This window comes from Trematosphaeria pertusa, assembly GCF_010094035.1.
Source record: "Trematosphaeria pertusa strain CBS 122368 unplaced genomic scaffold BU26scaffold_2, whole genome shotgun sequence".
Taxonomy (NCBI): Eukaryota; Fungi; Ascomycota; class Dothideomycetes; order Pleosporales; family Trematosphaeriaceae; genus Trematosphaeria; species Trematosphaeria pertusa.
In genome coordinates, this window is record NW_022987213.1 from 529934 (window position 1) to 548157 (window position 18224).

General features: G+C 44.9%; 5 protein-coding genes across 5 annotated transcripts; 4 read left to right on the forward strand and 1 right to left on the reverse strand.

Annotated features, from left to right (window-relative positions):
- Positions 1–2052: 2052 nt before the first annotated feature.
- BU26DRAFT_500020 (uncharacterized protein) lies at positions 2053–2846 on the forward strand (the record flags this gene model as incomplete). The annotated part of the gene is made up of 2 exons (XM_033826460.1): positions 2053–2291; positions 2333–2846. 2 exons carry the CDS (start codon positions 2053–2055, stop codon positions 2844–2846), a joined length of 753 nt encoding a protein of 250 aa, XP_033689232.1.
- A 512-nt stretch (positions 2847–3358) lies between these two features.
- On the forward strand, positions 3359–4253 carry BU26DRAFT_558938 (uncharacterized protein; the record flags this gene model as incomplete). Its single annotated transcript, XM_033832625.1, has 2 exons — positions 3359–4128; positions 4205–4253. 2 exons carry the CDS (start codon positions 3359–3361, stop codon positions 4251–4253), a joined length of 819 nt encoding a protein of 272 aa, XP_033689233.1.
- A 3481-nt stretch (positions 4254–7734) lies between these two features.
- Positions 7735–9128, forward strand: BU26DRAFT_500022 (uncharacterized protein; the record flags this gene model as incomplete). Its single annotated transcript, XM_033826461.1, has 5 exons — positions 7735–7967; positions 8243–8773; positions 8831–8970; positions 9021–9059; positions 9109–9128. The coding sequence occupies 5 exons, from the start codon at positions 7735–7737 to the stop codon at positions 9126–9128; spliced, it is 963 nt and encodes a 320-aa protein (XP_033689234.1).
- Positions 9129–10645: 1517 nt separating this feature from the next.
- On the reverse strand, positions 10646–11188 carry BU26DRAFT_416460 (ankyrin; the record flags this gene model as incomplete). Its single annotated transcript, XM_033823162.1, has 1 exon — positions 10646–11188. A coding segment is annotated over one exon (543 nt), but the record flags the coding sequence as incomplete, so codon positions are not given.
- Positions 11189–12245: 1057 nt separating this feature from the next.
- Positions 12246–12644, forward strand: BU26DRAFT_380474 (uncharacterized protein; the record flags this gene model as incomplete). Its single annotated transcript, XM_033822568.1, has 1 exon — positions 12246–12644. A coding segment is annotated over one exon (399 nt), but the record flags the coding sequence as incomplete, so codon positions are not given.
- Between the last annotated feature and the right edge of the window lie 5580 nt (positions 12645–18224).

Sequence of the window (18224 nt, forward strand, 5' to 3'; positions counted from 1 at the left end):
CTACCTAAAGCTAAACCTTAATATTAAACTAAAGCTTTAGTGTAATAATTAGTAGACTATAGGTATAGTAACTAAGGCTATAGAGAAGCTTTAGACAAAGCTTAAACACGTTAACATACACTAAATATAGCTCCGCTAGAAAGTTAAGAACTAAAGAATTAACGTTAAATAGATTTCTATAGGTTAAATGCTAGCTAATAGACTTACAAAGATTCTATTACCTTAAAAACACGCCTACTTTATTTAACAGCTAGGGCTTAAGAATATTTCTAGCAAGTTAAAGCTTCCGCTATTCTTAGTAGAGTAGTAGAAGCTGCCTAAGAACCTCTTACGCTAGTACTAGATTAGATAGTAAACCTAACTAGAGCGACACATGCCTAATTCGCTAGCATTTTAGGACCTCTAAGGCAACTATTTGCCCTTATTTTGCTTCTAGCTCTACTATAGAAGCGCCTACCACACTTATTTAACTATTTTCTGTTAATTTCGACGTATATATATACTAGTTTTATACGCAATTCTATTATATCTTAACTAGCTACGTTTATTATAATCTATTAGATTAACTATAAAATTAACAGGCTACGTTTATTATAACAAGCCTAGTCTTAATAAAATACGTAGCGACGTATTAACATCTACTTAATAATCTACTCTACAAAGTTGCTATAAGCTATAGGGGGCCGTAGTAACTATAAAAATACTCTAAAAGCTATTAAATAAGGTGTTCTTTCTTTTTACTCTCTGCTCTTAAGTTTAATTTACGCCTTTAACATTGCTCTATCCCTTTTTACCTACAGGGGAGCTATAGAGGTTAGTAGTGTAGAGGTGTTACACTATTACTTAAACACTTAAACGCTCTACTATCTAAACCTAACCTCCAGGACCTATATTAGACTTTCTAATTAGGAATAGGCACAGCCTTATGCACAGATCTCTTATCTCTCTGCTTTCTGCACTTCTCTTTTAACCCTACAGGGTCCTCTTACAAGGGGGGTGGCCCTTACAGAACACTACAGCACTAAGGGGTGTATTTATAGGAGACGATTATTAATTACCTTTTTAGGTATAGTTAAAAGCCTTACCTTCTTAGACAGCTTTCCGTATACACTTTAAGCTAGGGGGGTGTGTTGCCAGATATAGTTACTACTTCACGTGACCTGGTCATGTATATATATAGCCATATTTCTCGTATTCTCAATTAATCAACTCATGTCTTAATACTCTGCAATTCACCCAATAAGTTCCTATGAGGATGTGGCGGTGGTATCTCCTTCCCGAGTTGCTTCGTCTTCCTAGTCAAGGTAGGCGCCATCATCGTCTAGGGACTGTCTTCCAAGCTGGAGGTGTTCAAAGCCTTCGGCCCGCCTGATAGTTGGTATGTCTACACCATGCCGTTATCGAGTCTTTGGACTACGTACCGCACCCTGGGCTTCCTAAGCTCAGCAATGTGCTTGCGCTTTTGCTTCTAGTTTTGTTGTGTCCAACGCACATTCTTCAAAGAAGAGAGGAATAACTTATCCCGCCGGTGAGCGTAACTTCCATCTTCGATTATGTCGAAACAGGCCTCGCAGTATGCGGCCTCCTCCTTGTCTTCAGCGTCGACGCTATGTGCCAGGCCGCGCACGCAGCTCTGGGGCTTCATGTCGTCGATAGCTGCCAGGTCTTCGGATAAATGGTGCTGGTCATCGTGTTCACAAATAGAAAGAACGAGAGACTGGACCCGATCGTTTTCGTGGTGGTTTATCGTCTGCAGCTGGTAGATCTTGGACCAGGTTATCATGCCATAACCTTGTGAGTCCGCGAGAAATAATCGAGTCTGAGAGGATTATCGGGATTGTAGATGACAAGGACACCCAATCTACGGGGAAAAGGCGTCGAGAGTCGAGCGGACCTTGGCGGAATGGGGACGCTCGAGGATCTCGCGACACTAGCTTCGTTTGAGACGGAAACTTCATTTGGTTATGACGTTCCGTTGTCAGCCAGTGCTAAAGAACGTTGCGTTTGCTCACAATCTGATTTCGAGTTGGTCCCGGACAGCAGCCACCGATCATGCAGGATGCACGCATGCGACCCCGCCGGAGGAGTGTCCATTTCCCCGTCGAAGAGCCCGTCTGGGATGATAAGGGCTCCGAGTACGGTGGTGACGACTATGCGGCTCCGATCCCAGACGTTGGAGGCCGCCGAAGGGAGCAGTCGCCGACTCCGCGACGCTATGCCGCGGATACGAGGGCCTCACCTGCACCGCAGTCTCCCGGAGCGACTCCGGGTTCAATCGGCCGGAAGTCTCGGTCACTCCTCGTCCCAACGCGCCAGCTCAATGCGATCCCAGCGTCTCCGAGTTCGAGTACCTGTTGAGCCAGGGCAATTGGAAGAACCTCGCTCTCGTTGTCGGCACCGACATGGCGCAGTCCCTCCGCCAGCTGCTGAGCCAGATCCAGCGCCCGAAGCAGCAGATCCACTTCATGAAGGACCATCTAGTGGAGGGCGAGCGACCCAACTCGCGCGAGCAGACCCTGAACCAGGTGCTGGCCATCATGCTGGAGCGCCAGTCCACGACCGAGGGTATAATCATGACGCTGTGTGACGTGCTCGCTGGTGTCTTCGCCAAAGTGGCCGAGCTGAGTGAGGATTACCGGGCTCACAGCCAAAGCCGCAGTCGTAGCCGGAGCGTGGCCAGTCGCGGTGGACGCCGGAGTGCCACAGTGAGCCAGCCGCCCAGTCGCGCTCGCTCCCCGGCGACAGGTTACTACGCATCTGTTGAGGAGGATAATGTGCCGGTTGTGGCTGGGTCGTCGGGCGATGGCATTGATGCCTTCCTGGATCAATTCGTGGACAGGCGTTGAGGTATGTGCTTGATGCGCTCGTCTGACATGGCCATCTTGCTAACTTAAAACAGGTGGAGCAGCTGTGTAGTCTGCATCAGTGGAGGATGTTAGTCCATAGAACTGATCATTCTCCTCGGATATTGCTAGGATGAGGTTTGGCGCATTCCCTAAGGTTCAAGGGAATATATTCCCTTGACACTGTATGGAGTCGATTGGAATTTTACGGGGTACTTCTGGTGTTATGGATTCCTTCGTCGATGTGGGTGATAGACAATGTACCAGCTGGAAAGCAGTCGTACTCGCTCTGTTATTGCTAGTTCGTGACGCCTCATGATGCGTGATCGTTCCGTGCACCTTTTCGTTCTTTGTTTGCTCCTATACGGACAGTTCTAGATTACGTGCCTTTGTCCACCAACTATTCCATACTAAATGCGGCAGAACAAAGACATTTCTTTAGCCGCGAACACCCGCTGCACCTCTTATACATGTGCTCTCTGTCCTCCTTCGCTCACATCCCACCACACATCACCATGTCTCTTCCTTCCATCGCCGAGTCCTACAACGCACACATCGCCGCTGGGGGCACTCCCGAATCCTACGCCCGCCCTCCGACCTCACCAGGCCTGCTACGCCAACAATTCATGCTGCCCGCATCTCCCGCGGGGGCGACAGCGATCCTCGCGCACTCTTCGCTCGCATACCGCCAGCTAGCCGCCGACCTGCACGCACGCCTCAAACGCAGCGATGCTACCGTAGCCCAGCTGCGGGACGAGAAGAACACTCTGCTCCAACGACTCGATCCCCACAGGACCATCGCCGTACCCGGCGGTGTGCTAGTCTTCCCGCTCATCTGCGGTTTCCTCTTCGTTATCATCAGTGGCTGTGTTCAGCACTTCCCAAAAGAGTTCGACCTGATCGACGAGAACACATACGCGTACCTGTTGGTGTGGGTAATCGCGGAATTCCTGCTGGGCACAAACTGGATGCGGAGGTTGCTGTGGAGCGGGACCCGCTGGGTGGCATTCGCGATGTTCCTGAGCCAGACGCAGGCTTGGGCCACGGCGTCGGAGAACAGGCGGTACTGGTTTATACAGTATCTCTTCTTTTTGGTGCTTGGGCAGGTATATATCCGGATTTGGCTAGCGAATCAGCGGATGGAGCAGGAAGTCGACTTCTTGAACAAGAGGCTTCTGCCGCTGGAGCGGTGGCATGAGCGGAGGGAGAGTCGGGAGAGTCGGGAGAGCAGCGCGTCGCGGTTCTCGAGCACGGCGTTCTTGGAGGGGTTTGGGTTTGGGATGCAGTAGTAGTTGTAGTCATAATAAAGTGATTTTCCCACGCCGTCGGTGCTGTAAGTGAGTAAGCGAAAAGATAATCAGGAAGGCGGACAGGGCGGATCTTAAGCTCGGACTGAATAATGCTCGTTAAATGGTTTCCATCGGCGAAATATCCCTCTACCAGCAGCAAATCGCGCGGATCGAAACCTCGCTCCTGCACACGCGCACACAACTTGAGGGCGCGCACGCAGATCTTAAGCACCGCTTGGGCCAGCGCCTCGGCGATTATCTCAACTTTTGGAACTTTGGATGGCGCCGCAATGCGCGCGTTGCGACGCACAATCTTGCTTGGGAGCGCTAGCTGAAGGCGTAGGCGGCGGAGAATTGGCTCGAGCGCGGGCTGCGCGGTATACGGGCGTATCTGGAGGGGTATAAGAGGGCGGAGAAGGAGTTGTTAATGCGGACTGGGGGTGGGGGATGGAGGAGCTATTGGGATCGGGAGGGGTGGGTGGAGTGGGTGAGGGGGACGAGGGCGTGAGCGAGTAGGGGGCATGTCCGTGAGGATGGCTTGGAGGTGTGTTTTGGCCTTCTTCTTTTTGACCGGGAGGGGGGGGGTTGGAGAACGGTCTCTTCATGTTACATCTTAATTTGTCTTGACATTTTGCAGAATACTAGTCGCGGTGCTTCGCCGGTAGTCTGGCCTATCTCCCGCTGCGTGCAGTCTTCGAATTGATCTCAATCTGAGGCATATGGAAGCCATTCACACCCTTGCTTATATTATCCGAGGTCTCTTTCGAATGCATGAGATCTAGCAATGTGATTTCCCTCCGCAACGTATGTTCGAAACGATCTTCAATCTTGAAAGTGCAAGGTATTGCGCCACTCTCTCTCAACGAGCTATTCGATTAAGGCTGGAGTGTGATGGATGGGTGGGGTTCTTAGCGGTGGACGGGGTGACGAGAGGCGGGTGAGGGGTGTAGAGAGAGCGTCTGATGCCGGAGCAGTTAGCTATCGTGGACGGGGACGTGTGCGTTGGATTTGCGTGGTGATGCTGCTGTGGTGGGAATACTGCTGGTTGGTGGTGTGTATGAGTTGTGAGTAGAGTTGGTTGGTCGAATATTTCGCGATTATATGGCATTATAGGGTTCTGACACTCGAGAGGACGAGACGTACTGGGAGTCTTGAGGAGGGCGCTTTTCTGCAAGTGTGACGGCGACGCGACCTAACTGCTGCGAGTCTGCGCACTCTGGCTGAGCTACGAAACGAAGGGAACGACGGGTGGAGAACGGAGAGCTCGTACTGCGCTCTGTGTTATCGAATAGATCCGCAGGTTCCATGTGAGCCTCGACGTGATCGATTGGATGCTGCGCTAGATAGGAGAAGCATTCCGAAGTTTCCAGATGTAGGGAGGAGATCGAGAAGTGAGCTTCCTTCCTGTCCCACCCATAAATTTGCTCGTATCGTTCAATGTATGATCGCGCAACACCCGTGCGCCTAAACTTGCTTCGATCAGCAGGATCAAGGTGCAAAGAATAGATATGAAGGATCCGGCGCTTTTCGTCGCCGATTCGCGGTTGAAGGAACATCAGTAACGATTGATGGCGATCTGGTCCTCGTTGGGTTGGAAGGAGTGAATTGCATATTACGAGTGGGAGCTTCGCGTTCATAGCTTGTACCGTTGGACGCGGAAGACGCTCATGCAATGGCTATTGTGATTGGTCGTGACTGAGCAACGAGGTGGAGTGGACTCGTGTAGATATAGTCTGGGATAGAGATGACGTTATTGATGGTATGGGAAGGAAAAGTAGGGCGAGGATTACGGCGTGGAGGCTTGTTCCGCTGCCTTTATCCATTAGGGCACTGCAGCGACGCCCCATTTTTCTTCCTCCTCTCATCCGCCTTCTCCGCAATCAAAATTCGAGCGAGCAATTATATCTCGCCTTCCTTATCACCACACTCCCACTCATGGCGCTTTACCTCCAGATCTGGTATATAGTGATGGGTTTCGGCGTGTAAATGATCTCCTGCCTGCTGAAAGCGGAAGGATCGCGATTCAGAGGGCCTATCATCAGGGCGACTCACGGAAGCGGATGTGCGTGGGCGCTTCCGTGATCACAATTCTTGCGATTTTCTATGTGGGCTTCTGGGCAGGTGCTTGTAGGGTATCTATATGCCTGCTGAAGATTCGTAGGTTCTGATTTCCGGGCCGAATCTATCGAGTGACGCTTACCTGGGTACGTTTCGAAAATACGCCGCGCACGCCGCTTGAGAGCTTTCTTGTGTTGTTGTTTAAGAGTCTGAGTTGCATATATAGTCGCGCGGAAGACGAGGAAGCTAATGATTTAGAACCCCTGGCTAAAGATCGCGAGCCACACTATTTGAGATAGCGAGCCTGGTGGTAGAAGGGAAAGGAAGAGTTATGAGGTGGAATATGTGAGAATGACGAAGATGGGATGGATAATAAGATTGGATTGTTAATCTGAAGAGAGGGAGAGGAGAGAGGGGGTGGGGGCTTTGGGGATTCGGAATGAAAACAGTGCTTGTTTATCCTCGTACCACTCGCTGTATTTTATACGGAACTTCGCTTCTTGTATTCTATCCACGATCCTGTTACACTGAAATCCTTATCTACTGTCCCCACGTCGGCATCTTCGTTTATTAGGGCACTAGCTCAACCTCGACCCTAGCCTATCATCACTGCAACGGCAGACAAAATCTGCATGTACAGTCCGCCTTCCACCACCACGGAGCGTCGCTCCTCCATGTTAAGATCCACCTATGTTCTCTTTTATTCCTATTTCTTCGTTCCGTTCGAGCTACCTGACCCTGACATCTTTTCGGAGCATTTGGTCACGTGATGCTGGCGGCATTTGGTCGCATTTCGACATATCTTCCCTGCGGGAATTTTCGCAGCTGCAGATCCATTTTGTCTTATGCTTGCAGCAATATGTTGGCGTTTAGTAGGTATTTTGGGCGTTGAGCGTGGTTCCGCGCTCTGCGCCGTAGCGCCAGCCCTTATCGTACGTGGCCACGGAAAATGAAGTGATACCAAATATTCGAGACGTCAGCCATCCCAGAGCATATTTTATTCTGCTCAGCCTCGCGCTGGCAGGATTCGGGTTGAGATTGGGATGATGGTAAGGTGTTGCCGGATAGAGCGCGTATTATCATGTGACTTTATGGGTTATATATCATTGTTTCCTCCATATTTCTATTAACCAACTCAAGTATCCGTACTTGAATATCCACTATATGGATTCAGGTAGAGTGAAAGTGGTGGAAAAGTGGGCAAGAAGGGGTTGGAAAGAAGGCGAGAAGCAGGTCGGAAGGCGGGAAGAGGGTGGGAAGAGGGTAAGGAAATGGTACTAGGATTGATAAGGAAGAATGGAGGAATTAGAAGGTGATAAGGTGCGCAGTTTGAGTAGGACCTTGATAAGGGGGACGAAGGTGCATGATAGAGGAGATGGACGGACGGTTGCACGCTTGAGAGTCTACTGCCTTCGAGCTCGTCTCCAGCCCCAGCTCAGTGCTGGAGAATAAAATAGTTCGAGAAGCAGGCTCGACGTTCGTCAAAATTCGCGAGAACGCTGCACCAAACCTCCTTGGTAAAAGTACGAGCAAGTCTTGTTGGCATGGTACACAATTGTAGGAGGAGATGGGAGGGCGCTTCAGCGGCTCCAGATGCCACGATTTTCATTCCTGCTTTTGATTTCGACACTAGGGACAAGAGTGAGAGGTCACCGCCAAGTTCGTCCTCAGACGGAGCCAGCAACGCATCAGCCGTGGGCGATAGCACCTCTCCACCTTCTCCGCCATCATCCCCAGACAGAGCCAGCAATGCACCAGCCGTGGGCGATGGCGGAAAGTGCGTAAAGTTACTTCAAACTTTGCATTCTCTCTACGACCAAGTTCGAAAATTTACAAGTAGAGAGGTACAAGTTGCAATTGGCGATCCACCGAGCAAACAACGAGACTATCGCCTTTTAGATATCTCAAATGGCACCAGCACCCACACCAACAGCGCTCAGGCTAAGTTTCGAGCTATCTTCGCCGAGAGAAGCTTTGCATTAGCATTTGAGCAATGGGAATTAACAAAACACAAGGGTCTTTCAAGAGTTCAAATAATTACGAAAGACTTAGCTGCGGCACACCAAAAAAAGGCCGGGGACAAACATTCCTGAGAGGACTCGGAATCTCCACTGACGATTTATCGATGTCGTCAGTCGCCCTTGCTCGCGGGATGAAACATCTTGTCATCGAACGTTTGCTCCTAAAGACCGTCCTTGGCGATCACGAAGAGACGGACGCCAATAATCGCGAGATGAGCATCGCTGGAATAACATCCCTTTCGCTGTTTGTATGTCGTCAGTGGCGCATGCTACCTTATGCTCACATTCCAACTTTCATCCGAGAATTGCAAAGCTATGACAAACTGCTAAATCTTGCTAAAGATACGACGCCCTGGATGAAGGAAGCCCAACTTCATTACGATAGTCAAGGTAATCGCGCAAAGCGAAAACGACCGCAGGAGGCTTTGAGCTGGGAGGCCGCCTCCCAGCCATTGGCAACTACTGTGCACACAACTTCATCGCACTATTCTGCTCCAATGGCTCCTCCTACCTCTCGCCGCAAGTTGATACGACACTCAGGTGAACCCGCATATGCTTCCAGGTACCCAACCCGTCCACCTCCAAAACTGCCGAGCGCTAACGCTGATCCTCCACATAGTCAATCATACTCGCAATCTGTCATCACCCCTCCACCAGAAAGCCTCGCACACAACCATCAGACTGAACACTCAAGTTACTCATATGGACGTCCCATACCACAGGGGAATGAGTCGAGATTATGCTCAGGAGCGGGAAACGGTGCGTAGCACGGAACCTACTTTATAGCAAAGCTGACGTCTTTGTCATAGGCGAATATCCTCAGCAGCCGCAGGCTCAAGAAGTTCTAGGTAAGTATAGAAGATTTATTGTAAGTCAGCTATTGCTAATACCTAAAAGGCCATTATAGGGGACCGTAGTTCCAACCAGAGGACATCCTAACAAACTACTCCGACAACGTGTCTATATGGCCCTCCAACATGCCGACTAACCACTCCGACGTCATAACCAACTATAACGGTGATGTGTCTGTAGGGCCCTCCGGCATGCCGACCAACCGCTCCGACATTCCCCTCCAATAAACCAACCAGCCTCTTATGATATCCACGCTACAAACCTCACGCCGTCGCTGATAAATGCTGGCTGCCCAGCGGCGCAGAAGATAGAATGGCCCAAAGAGATACTTCTGCGATCTGTGGAGTGTTGGTTATGGGTTATGTAGACGCCGGCCTTCGTGATTCGAATAGGGATAACTATCTGATTGTATGGGCCCCCTACGTATGATCCAGGTGGCCCAACCGCTCGGAACATTGCGAAGCGCTGCGAGAACTGATATATTTAGGTATATGTATCAGTGAAGGCTAAGAGGAACGTACGTCTGGAAGTTGCTTCATCATAAAATTTGTTCTCTGCCTTTCCAGGGCAGAGATTTGCCCCTCTGCTATACATGTCTCTAGTCTGCCTACCCCTTCTACCTTTGCAACAATATATTCTGTGTCATGGTCCTCCTCCCACGTTTCCAGTTCCTTATCAATATCTATAAGGAACTGCTTGAGATGCGATGGCATAGGTAGTGTAGGTAGATAGAGTTGGTATGGCGGCGGTAGATGAGTCACACTCAAAACACGGGGTTTGTCCTTCGTCCAATAACATTCGACCCGTTGAATGCTTGGAGGTGCAGAAAGACTTCCCAACCGCGACACCAGTATAAGGGAAGAATCGAAAAAGGGCAAAAAGCAATGCACACGCCCCTGGGGATCGAACCCGCGCGAAGCAAAAAACACCGCGACGACAACATAACATAGTAGCCGAGTCCCTGCGGCATCCAATCCCCTGCGGGATCCGGTTCACTGACTTTTGGGGGCTGGCCAGTCCCGCACGGGATTATTATTATCATTCCCGTTTTTCGTCCCTTTTCTCGTCCCTGCCTGAAAATCCCATGCGGGCGCATATTCCGCACAAATCGCGCTTCCCGTTTTGTCGCAAGGATTTCGTCGGCTTAAGTTACTGGTCTGCACAGTACACCTTACAACGCCATACGGGACGCAATACTGCCTACTAGCTGAACGTGGTCTCGTACTGGCCCCGTACCACGAACCTGAAAGTTGTAAGAGTCCAGAACCCAATGCCACGCTAACATCGAACCAAACACCCCTGCGAAGCGCAAATGTTCGCAGTTATCAGCGCCGGATACGTTCCCTTTCTTGCATTTTGGGCAATCCATTATCTGACATCAGGGTATGACCTGGTCTTGCAAACTAATGCTGAACTCAGTCCATCCAAGGCCTTCATGAGCGCTCAGAACTCCGCGACGACAAAGACGTCACCGTCCTCATTCAACACCGCACCGCCGCCAATCGCAATGCCGCCGATGAAACCAACCACAACCTCCTACCGCTGTCCTCCCCACCGTCTCCCGTACAGTCCAACAAGAACGTCATAGCTGCTCTAAATTGCTAGTCTCCAAGGAACAAAGTCGCATGCTGGATGGACTAACTTCTGCTTCAAGGAGAATTCTAGCTATCCCTATATAGTTATTTTTCTGTGCCCAGAAGCGTGGTGTTTTCCCTCTACTATCCAGTTTTAAAGGATCAGCTCCTTGCTCTAACAAGTACTCGACGATGTCTCCCTTGCCTAACTCTGCGGCTCGATGAAGTGGTGTCCCCAGGCCAAATGGCTTACGCTCCCAATACACTTTCGGTTCCTTTTCATATTTGACTTCATTGATCGGTGCACCTCGCTCCACAAGCCGACGAACCACGTCCAGAGCATCGGGTTTGCCCCTATGGACGGCATGCTGGAGGAGTTGGCCACAGCGGGCGTCGGCCCCTCGAGAGAACAAATAATCTATAAGTTCCAGAGGAGCCTCGTACACGGCTTGAGACGTGGGGGTGAAATCCCACACGCAACGGGCATTGGGATCGGCACCATGGTTGAGAAACCACTCAACCATTTCTCTATCCGAGGTAGCTAGAGGGATACTAGAAAGCTGTCAGCGAAATCAGAATCAGATTATAATAAAGAACAAAAAGCGTACCTCAACAAAGGGGTTTCGTTCCGGCCCCTCGGTTGGTTTATATCCCATCCGTACTGAAGGAGCAGTTCCAATACTTCATAGGCTCGCCCACGCACAGCAGCCTCAGCCGGGAGATGTTCGCTCGCAACGTTCTCATCAAGCAGGAATCGTACTATTTCGATGTTCCGCGTGTGGATGGCTATGGAAAGCGATTCGTACAACCACGCCGGATGGGGCTTCTGCGGCTCGGAAAACGGCCGAGGGTCATGTAGGAGCCGCTGAGCTTGCTTTTTGACTTCCTCAAGATCTCCCTTACAAGCGGCCTGATAACACAGTTCGACTTCTTCAGGCCTAAAATAGGGGGGTCCAAGTCCCAACGGCGGTGGTGTAGGAAATCTCCCGGGTGTCTGCATATTGGTAATGCAAAGGATGTGGAGATTTCGGTTCAAAGCAGATTGAGATTGTTCTTGCTGGGAGGCTTATCGCGGGACTGGAGAGGTAATAGTTGGCTCTTCCCAGGTTTGCATGAGCGGGGTAGTCTCTTGGCGCCGCCAAGGATCACCCCTTGGAACGGTCCCGGTCGCAGCTAGGCGCTTATAATTTGCAAGCGCCTGGCTGCGACCTTTTACATCGAACCAAACTCTGTCTGAAGCATGTTTCGACCAAAATTTACACTGCCTTCTCCTTCATTTCCTCAGTATTAGAGCCCATCAACCTAGAGGTGAGAAGCGTTAGACATGCGGCACAGCAACTTTAGTTACAAAGAAATGCTCCTCGATCCGATGAATTAATCATACCCCATTCCTTCTCGAGCCAGACCCTGTTCATCAATTCTCCTCGATATATCACCTGCAATACTCCCTACTTTTCAGCATCAATTTAAATCCTCATCGAAGACCTGCCCAAGATGTCCACCTCTACTAATGGAGAGAGTCGATTCCAAGCCGCTGTTATCGGTCGCCAGGCAACCGCAGTTCCCATGAATGCCTTCAACGGTGTCCGGTTTTCACAGACTCCTTGCATTGGGACAGATAAGCTTGGATCCTGCTCCGTTATCCTTATCCTTTCCCCACTCGGGGCGATCCTGGGACACGTATCCCCTCTTCCAGATGGAAATACCAGTGATCGAAATGCTGGTGACGAGCATGTCCGATCTTTCGTGGGACGAATCACAGGCTACTACCGGCAGTGTCAAGACTTGTTTCCGGCAAATCCCGGTTCTTGGGTTGTCTGCGCTGTATATCAGGGCCATGTTGCACTTCCCGACCAGCAAAGGATCATGGAAATGAAGCTACGTGAAGTCGGGTTGACTCCGGACACGAGCCGGACCTATGTTGTCCCGTTCTCTGATAGTCACCCGGACCGTGGTTCTGTTTTTGTTGATGGTAGGGGGGATACAATTCAAGTTTATGTAGAGGATAGGCTGGTCCGGGGTATACCTCGTGGTCAGTCCTCTCAGACCACAGCCGTTACTTCCACGGCTACTGCATCGCTATCTTACACGACTACACCTTCCACGGCAATCCCTTACGCCACTACACCTTACGCGACTGCCCCATCGGCATCTTATACGGCTACCCCGTCAGCATCTTCCAGTTCTGCTGGGGGAACCTGGCAGTGGAATGGTCATCAACAACGATATCAATACGAGACACAGGCAGGAGTCCAACACTCACAGCCGAACGTTCCTCTCAATGTTTGGGTATATTCCTCATCTCCATGGCAGGGAGGACTGCATTGGGCTCTTTGGAATGGCACAACTATGCAATACCAATGATGAAAGGGTTAACGGGCACGAGGGGGGAAAGGTGGTGGTGACGGGTCAGGTGTGGGGAGAGAGGTGGAGAGCTACGAGGTTTAAGATCTGTTGCGGGAATAGCTCGAGGGTAGCTAGATAGAATGGTTTCGTAAAATCAAAGGGGAAAGAATAACCAAGTCAGGCCGCGAATATAGGGTATCTTGGGAAGACACCTGGGTTCATGAGAGTGGGCTTTCCCATGCCAATGGTGCCCTCACGTCTTATCGAAGACGCGTCCAGAGCGGTAACGTTGGGTTACCGCGATGCACTCCTCTGCAGAAGTGAAGGTCAGAGCTGATACTGCTAGTCGTTGTCCCAATGATCATCCTCGGCGATGGCTGCCTAGATTGCAAGCCAATAATACTGCGCGTGCTACTCATCCCCGTGCAGCGAAAACAACTTCCTATTTCCGACTTCTGCGGGCGTTTTCGAAGCAGGCAGTTGCTTGACGGACTACGGGGTGCCAAGTGCTGCCTAACTCCAAAGTGTAACTTTCGACTAGATACAGTTCATAACTGCCCCGCGTCGCTGCCCAACAGAGGCCAACTGAGGTGTAAGGTTGAAATTATTTGGGGAAGCCGGCGGATTTTCGCCGCCGTAGAATATCCGCTACCCCACCAGCGTCATCAATATCACGTGAATACCGGGCGGCCGGCTAATTGGTAGAACAGGTAATGCGTTTATAATGTCATGCTTTAAACGGCGCATGACCCTTAATCTTGGCACAGCTTTAAAATTCGAAAAATCACTCGGTCGCTGGCCTCTAAACATCCAAATCCTAGATTAATAACCGATGATTATCTTATAGCCAAGTGAGGAGTGCAAAGGACTCTTAAGATACGTGAGAGTCTTTTTCTCATCCCTATTATCGCGTCGCAAGTGTGATAAGCTTAGCGCTCACGAATGTTTGATTATTTTGCTCATGTAACGTACTTCACAAGCGAACCGCCCACACAAGCGAACCGCCCACGATTTCTTGGCAAGGAAAATCAACGAAAACCAACCCGTTTTTCTTAAATAACTAATTAAAACCTTAATATTTTTCTATAAAAATTTAAATATATATTCTCTATAGTATATTATACCTTATATAAAAGTTATACTAAGATATATTACGTAATTAAAAAGCTATACGTATTTAACTAACTTTTAAGAAAAATCTAGTTTACTTCTAGTAAGTACTATTATATCTCTATAATAATCTATAAAACTTATAGTATATAGTATTTATAACTTAATAAAGGTTTCTAGAAAACTTCTATAGCGCTAGATCTTCTAAGAATAGCGTAATAAGAGATAGAAGTTAGAAAAACTTCTTTTTTATAAAAGAAGAATCTGCGTATAATTCTTTAGACTAAGCTAGTAGTAATAGAGTAATAGTAGAACATACAAGTAAAAGGTAGTTAATTCTAGAGTATTCTATAATATAATTCTCTACTCTTCTCTCTAGGCGAAGAATCGCAACTATATCTAAGAAGAGTAGATAGAGTAAGCTAATACTACGCTAATCTAATCTAGCTCTATCTAGACTAAGCTAATACAGCGCTAGGCTAATCTAGCCTAGCCTAGACTCTATTAAAGTAGCCTAGGTACTACTTATAACAAAGAGTCTCTTCTTAAAAAGACTTAGCTCTAAGTTAAAGCGTAAAAAATTCTTCTTCTAGGTAGTTTATATACTTACTAAAGTAGTTTATATACCTAGTAATTTAGCTAGTATTAGAGTTTAGAGATATAAAAATCTAAAATCTTAGCTAAATCTTTCTACTCTATTCTTCTTCTTTTCTTTCTCTCTCTACTAATTAGTAAGTTTTTCTAAACTTTAGCTAAGATTTAGGTAAGCCTAATCTAGGCTAGTCTAGACTAATCTAACTCTTCTATAGTTTCTTAACTCTACTCTATTCTTATTAATACCTACTCTTACTTTCTATAGCTCTATCTAGCCTTCTTAATTCTAATCTAGCTTTCTCTAGAGCTCTTTAGCTCTCTCTAGCTACGTCTACTATAGATCTAGCTAATTATTATAAGGTCTATCTAGATAACACGTATACGCGCGTAAGGTACTTAGCTAATAGTTATGTAATCTACTTTAATAAGACCTTAACTACTATATTCTTAGATAAGTAGAACGTAGTACCTATATACTAATTCTTTATTAAGAAGAATATAGACCTATAAAGCTATAAAGTCTATATCTTATTAGAGTAGATTAATAAGAATAAGACTAATCTTCTACTTAAGTATAGTAACTACTTTAAGAGAGGTAGAGATTACTACTAGGTATATAGTCTAGATATCTCTAGCCTAATCTAGGCTAATCTAGTCTTCTAGGTTTCTAAGAAGATTACTAAGCTACTAATTCTCTTATTAGAGTAAGTCTTGCTAATAAACTACGTAACTAGAGTTCTTAATCTTAAATCTCTTAAGCCTACTATCTAGGCTAGCTTTAAGGCTAAGCTAGAGTAGGTTATAAATAAGTATCTTAAGTAAGTATAGCTAGGTATAACCTAGAAAGATCTAGACTAATCTAGGCTAGACTTACTAAGAATAAGCTTACCTATAATTCTCTAACTCTACTATACTTAAACTTATCTTATTTTATTAATACTAGCGTTCTTAGTATAATAGAGAAGAAGAAGAAGAGTTACTTAGCTAGTCTAGTAAAGCTACTTAAGAACTTACCTCTAGCTACTCTACTAAAGTAAATTTACTAGGTAAGTATCTACCTTATATTAATCTAGGCTATTCTAACCTAATCTAGGCTACCTCTAGCTTAGAGAGAATTCTAGCTCTCTAGGCTAAGGTTACTCTTCTTTAAGAATACGTTAACTTTCTTATCTAGTACGTTCTAGCTATAATAAGAAAGAGGTAGAGTCTATAAAATAACTTTATCTAGAGCTAGAATACTAAGTAGCTAGACTAGAATAAAAAGTATCTAGATAAGTAGATTTAGTAGATCTAGGCCTCTTAGAGGTAATTTAGAGTTAGAGAGCCTTAGTTAAGTAGATAGAGATTTCTTTTTTTTAAATTAGATATTATTATAGAGCTTTAGCTATAGTATACCTAGTTCTTATATTTTTAGTATTTTTTAGAGAGGCTCTAGGTAAATCTAGTCTAATCTAGCCTAGTCTAGAGTAGTTTTTAGAATAAGAATTATTTCTAGAATTTACTAATATTTTAGAAAATTATAACTTAGTAAAAATTTTTTTTTTAAAAGAATTTTTTTAAAATATTAGAATTTAACGTTAGATTTAGTCTAACTTATATAGGCTTATCTAGCCTCTTAGAGCTTTACTACTTTTTATCTAGTCTAGTTTAGTCTAGATTAGCTAAGATTTTTCTAGTTCTATTCTATTTAGCTATATTAATTTTCTTTTTTCTTTTTAGAAGCTTAACTATAAGTTTTTTATTCTATTAGTTCTAATTCTTAGTAGAATATATTTAGAACCTCTTTAGATATATTTTCTACTAAGTACTACTTATCTACTAACTTATTCTATTCTTTCTAGTATATTCTATATAGCTACTAGTTATCTACTCTTTTTTTTTCTATAATATAGTCTACTATATATACTACGTTTTCTATTTAGAGTAGTATTTACCTAAGAGCTAGTTATTCTCTTAGAAGAATCTAATCTAAAAGAGCTAGCTCTAGAAAACTAATATAGAAGGTTAGATAGATATTAAGAATATCTAGAAGGTTAAGTCTATATACTTAGATACTATATTTATATATAATCTAGTAAGGTCTAAGAAATTTATTATTAAGTTTTTTTTTAGGTGTTCTATTATTATATTTTAGACATTTAAATATATAAGTTAGCTAACCTTATATTACTTTAGCTTATATTTTATATTATAGTATTATACTTACTAGACTTAGGCCTTTTCTAGTTAAGTATATACTTTCTAGATAATCTAGCGTAGTCTAGCGCTATAATCTAATATCTTTATAGAGTTACCTCTCTTTAGCTTTAGACCTATCTAAATAGTAGTAGATAGAGTCTACCTATATACTACTTTAAAAGAAGCTCTTTAAGTTAACTAGTAGACTAAGTTATTATAGATATACTCTACTTCTAATAACTACTAGACCTAGTTATTCTATTTAAAGTTATAATATATTTAAAGGTACTACTCTAGAATTTAATTCTACTATTTAGTTTAGCTATCTATCTATAGGTAAAAGGTAGTAGAGAGTAGCCTTTTTATACCTAGAACTTAGGTAAACGTACTCTAGTATACTAATATAAATATACTACTCTAATCTAATATAATTAATCTTAGAGAGCTATAGAGTTAGATAATCTCTTTTATAAAAATCTTAGCTAGCTCTAGAGTATCTAGATTACTCTTAACTAGTATATAGTATACTATTTTAGAGAATTTATTTATAACTACTAGAATACTATTAAAAGCTTATTTATTATATATACTTAAAGATAGTTTAGTAATTATATTTATAAAGATATCTTACTATAGTTTATTAGAGGTAGGTAGAAGTTAAAGTAAACTATATTAGGTATATCTAGAGGTTTTAGCTCTTTAGTAAGTCTAATAGGTACTTATATAGTTCTTAATATATTTTTAAACCTTTAGCTACTAGAATTTACGTTAGATAAGGTTAAGAGTTCTACTAAACCTAAAATAGCCTACTAATAAGTTATTATAGTAAGCTTCTAGTACCTAGAGTCTAGCTCTCTTAGAAATATAAAGTTTATTCTTAAATAGTAATAACCTCTTTTATACTTTTACCTAGTATAGTATCTAGAGTACTCTTTATTAGATAGACCTTAACTACTCTAACTTAACTCTTTTAGCCTACGCGTTATTCTCTATTCTCTTAGTAATTAACTTTACTAAGAGGTTTACTAGGTCTTTAGTACTCTTTATAGATTCTATAGTTATAGCTCTTTCTAAAGTCTAACTCTATAGAGTAACTACTACTTAATAATAATCTAGGCTATTTTAGAGTAGACTAAGCCTAGTATTCTCTATCTTTATACTCTCTCTATAGAGTAGATTAAGCTTATATAGTAGCTCTCTATAGAGATAACTCTAGCTACTTAGAGTACCTTCTTCTTTAGAATTTTAGAATTTATAATCTAGCCTTCTAGAAGATCTATTTACTAGGTTTAATCTACCTAGTTAATACGTAATCTTAAAGTTAAAGGCTATAAGCTATTTAGTCTACTATATCTAGCG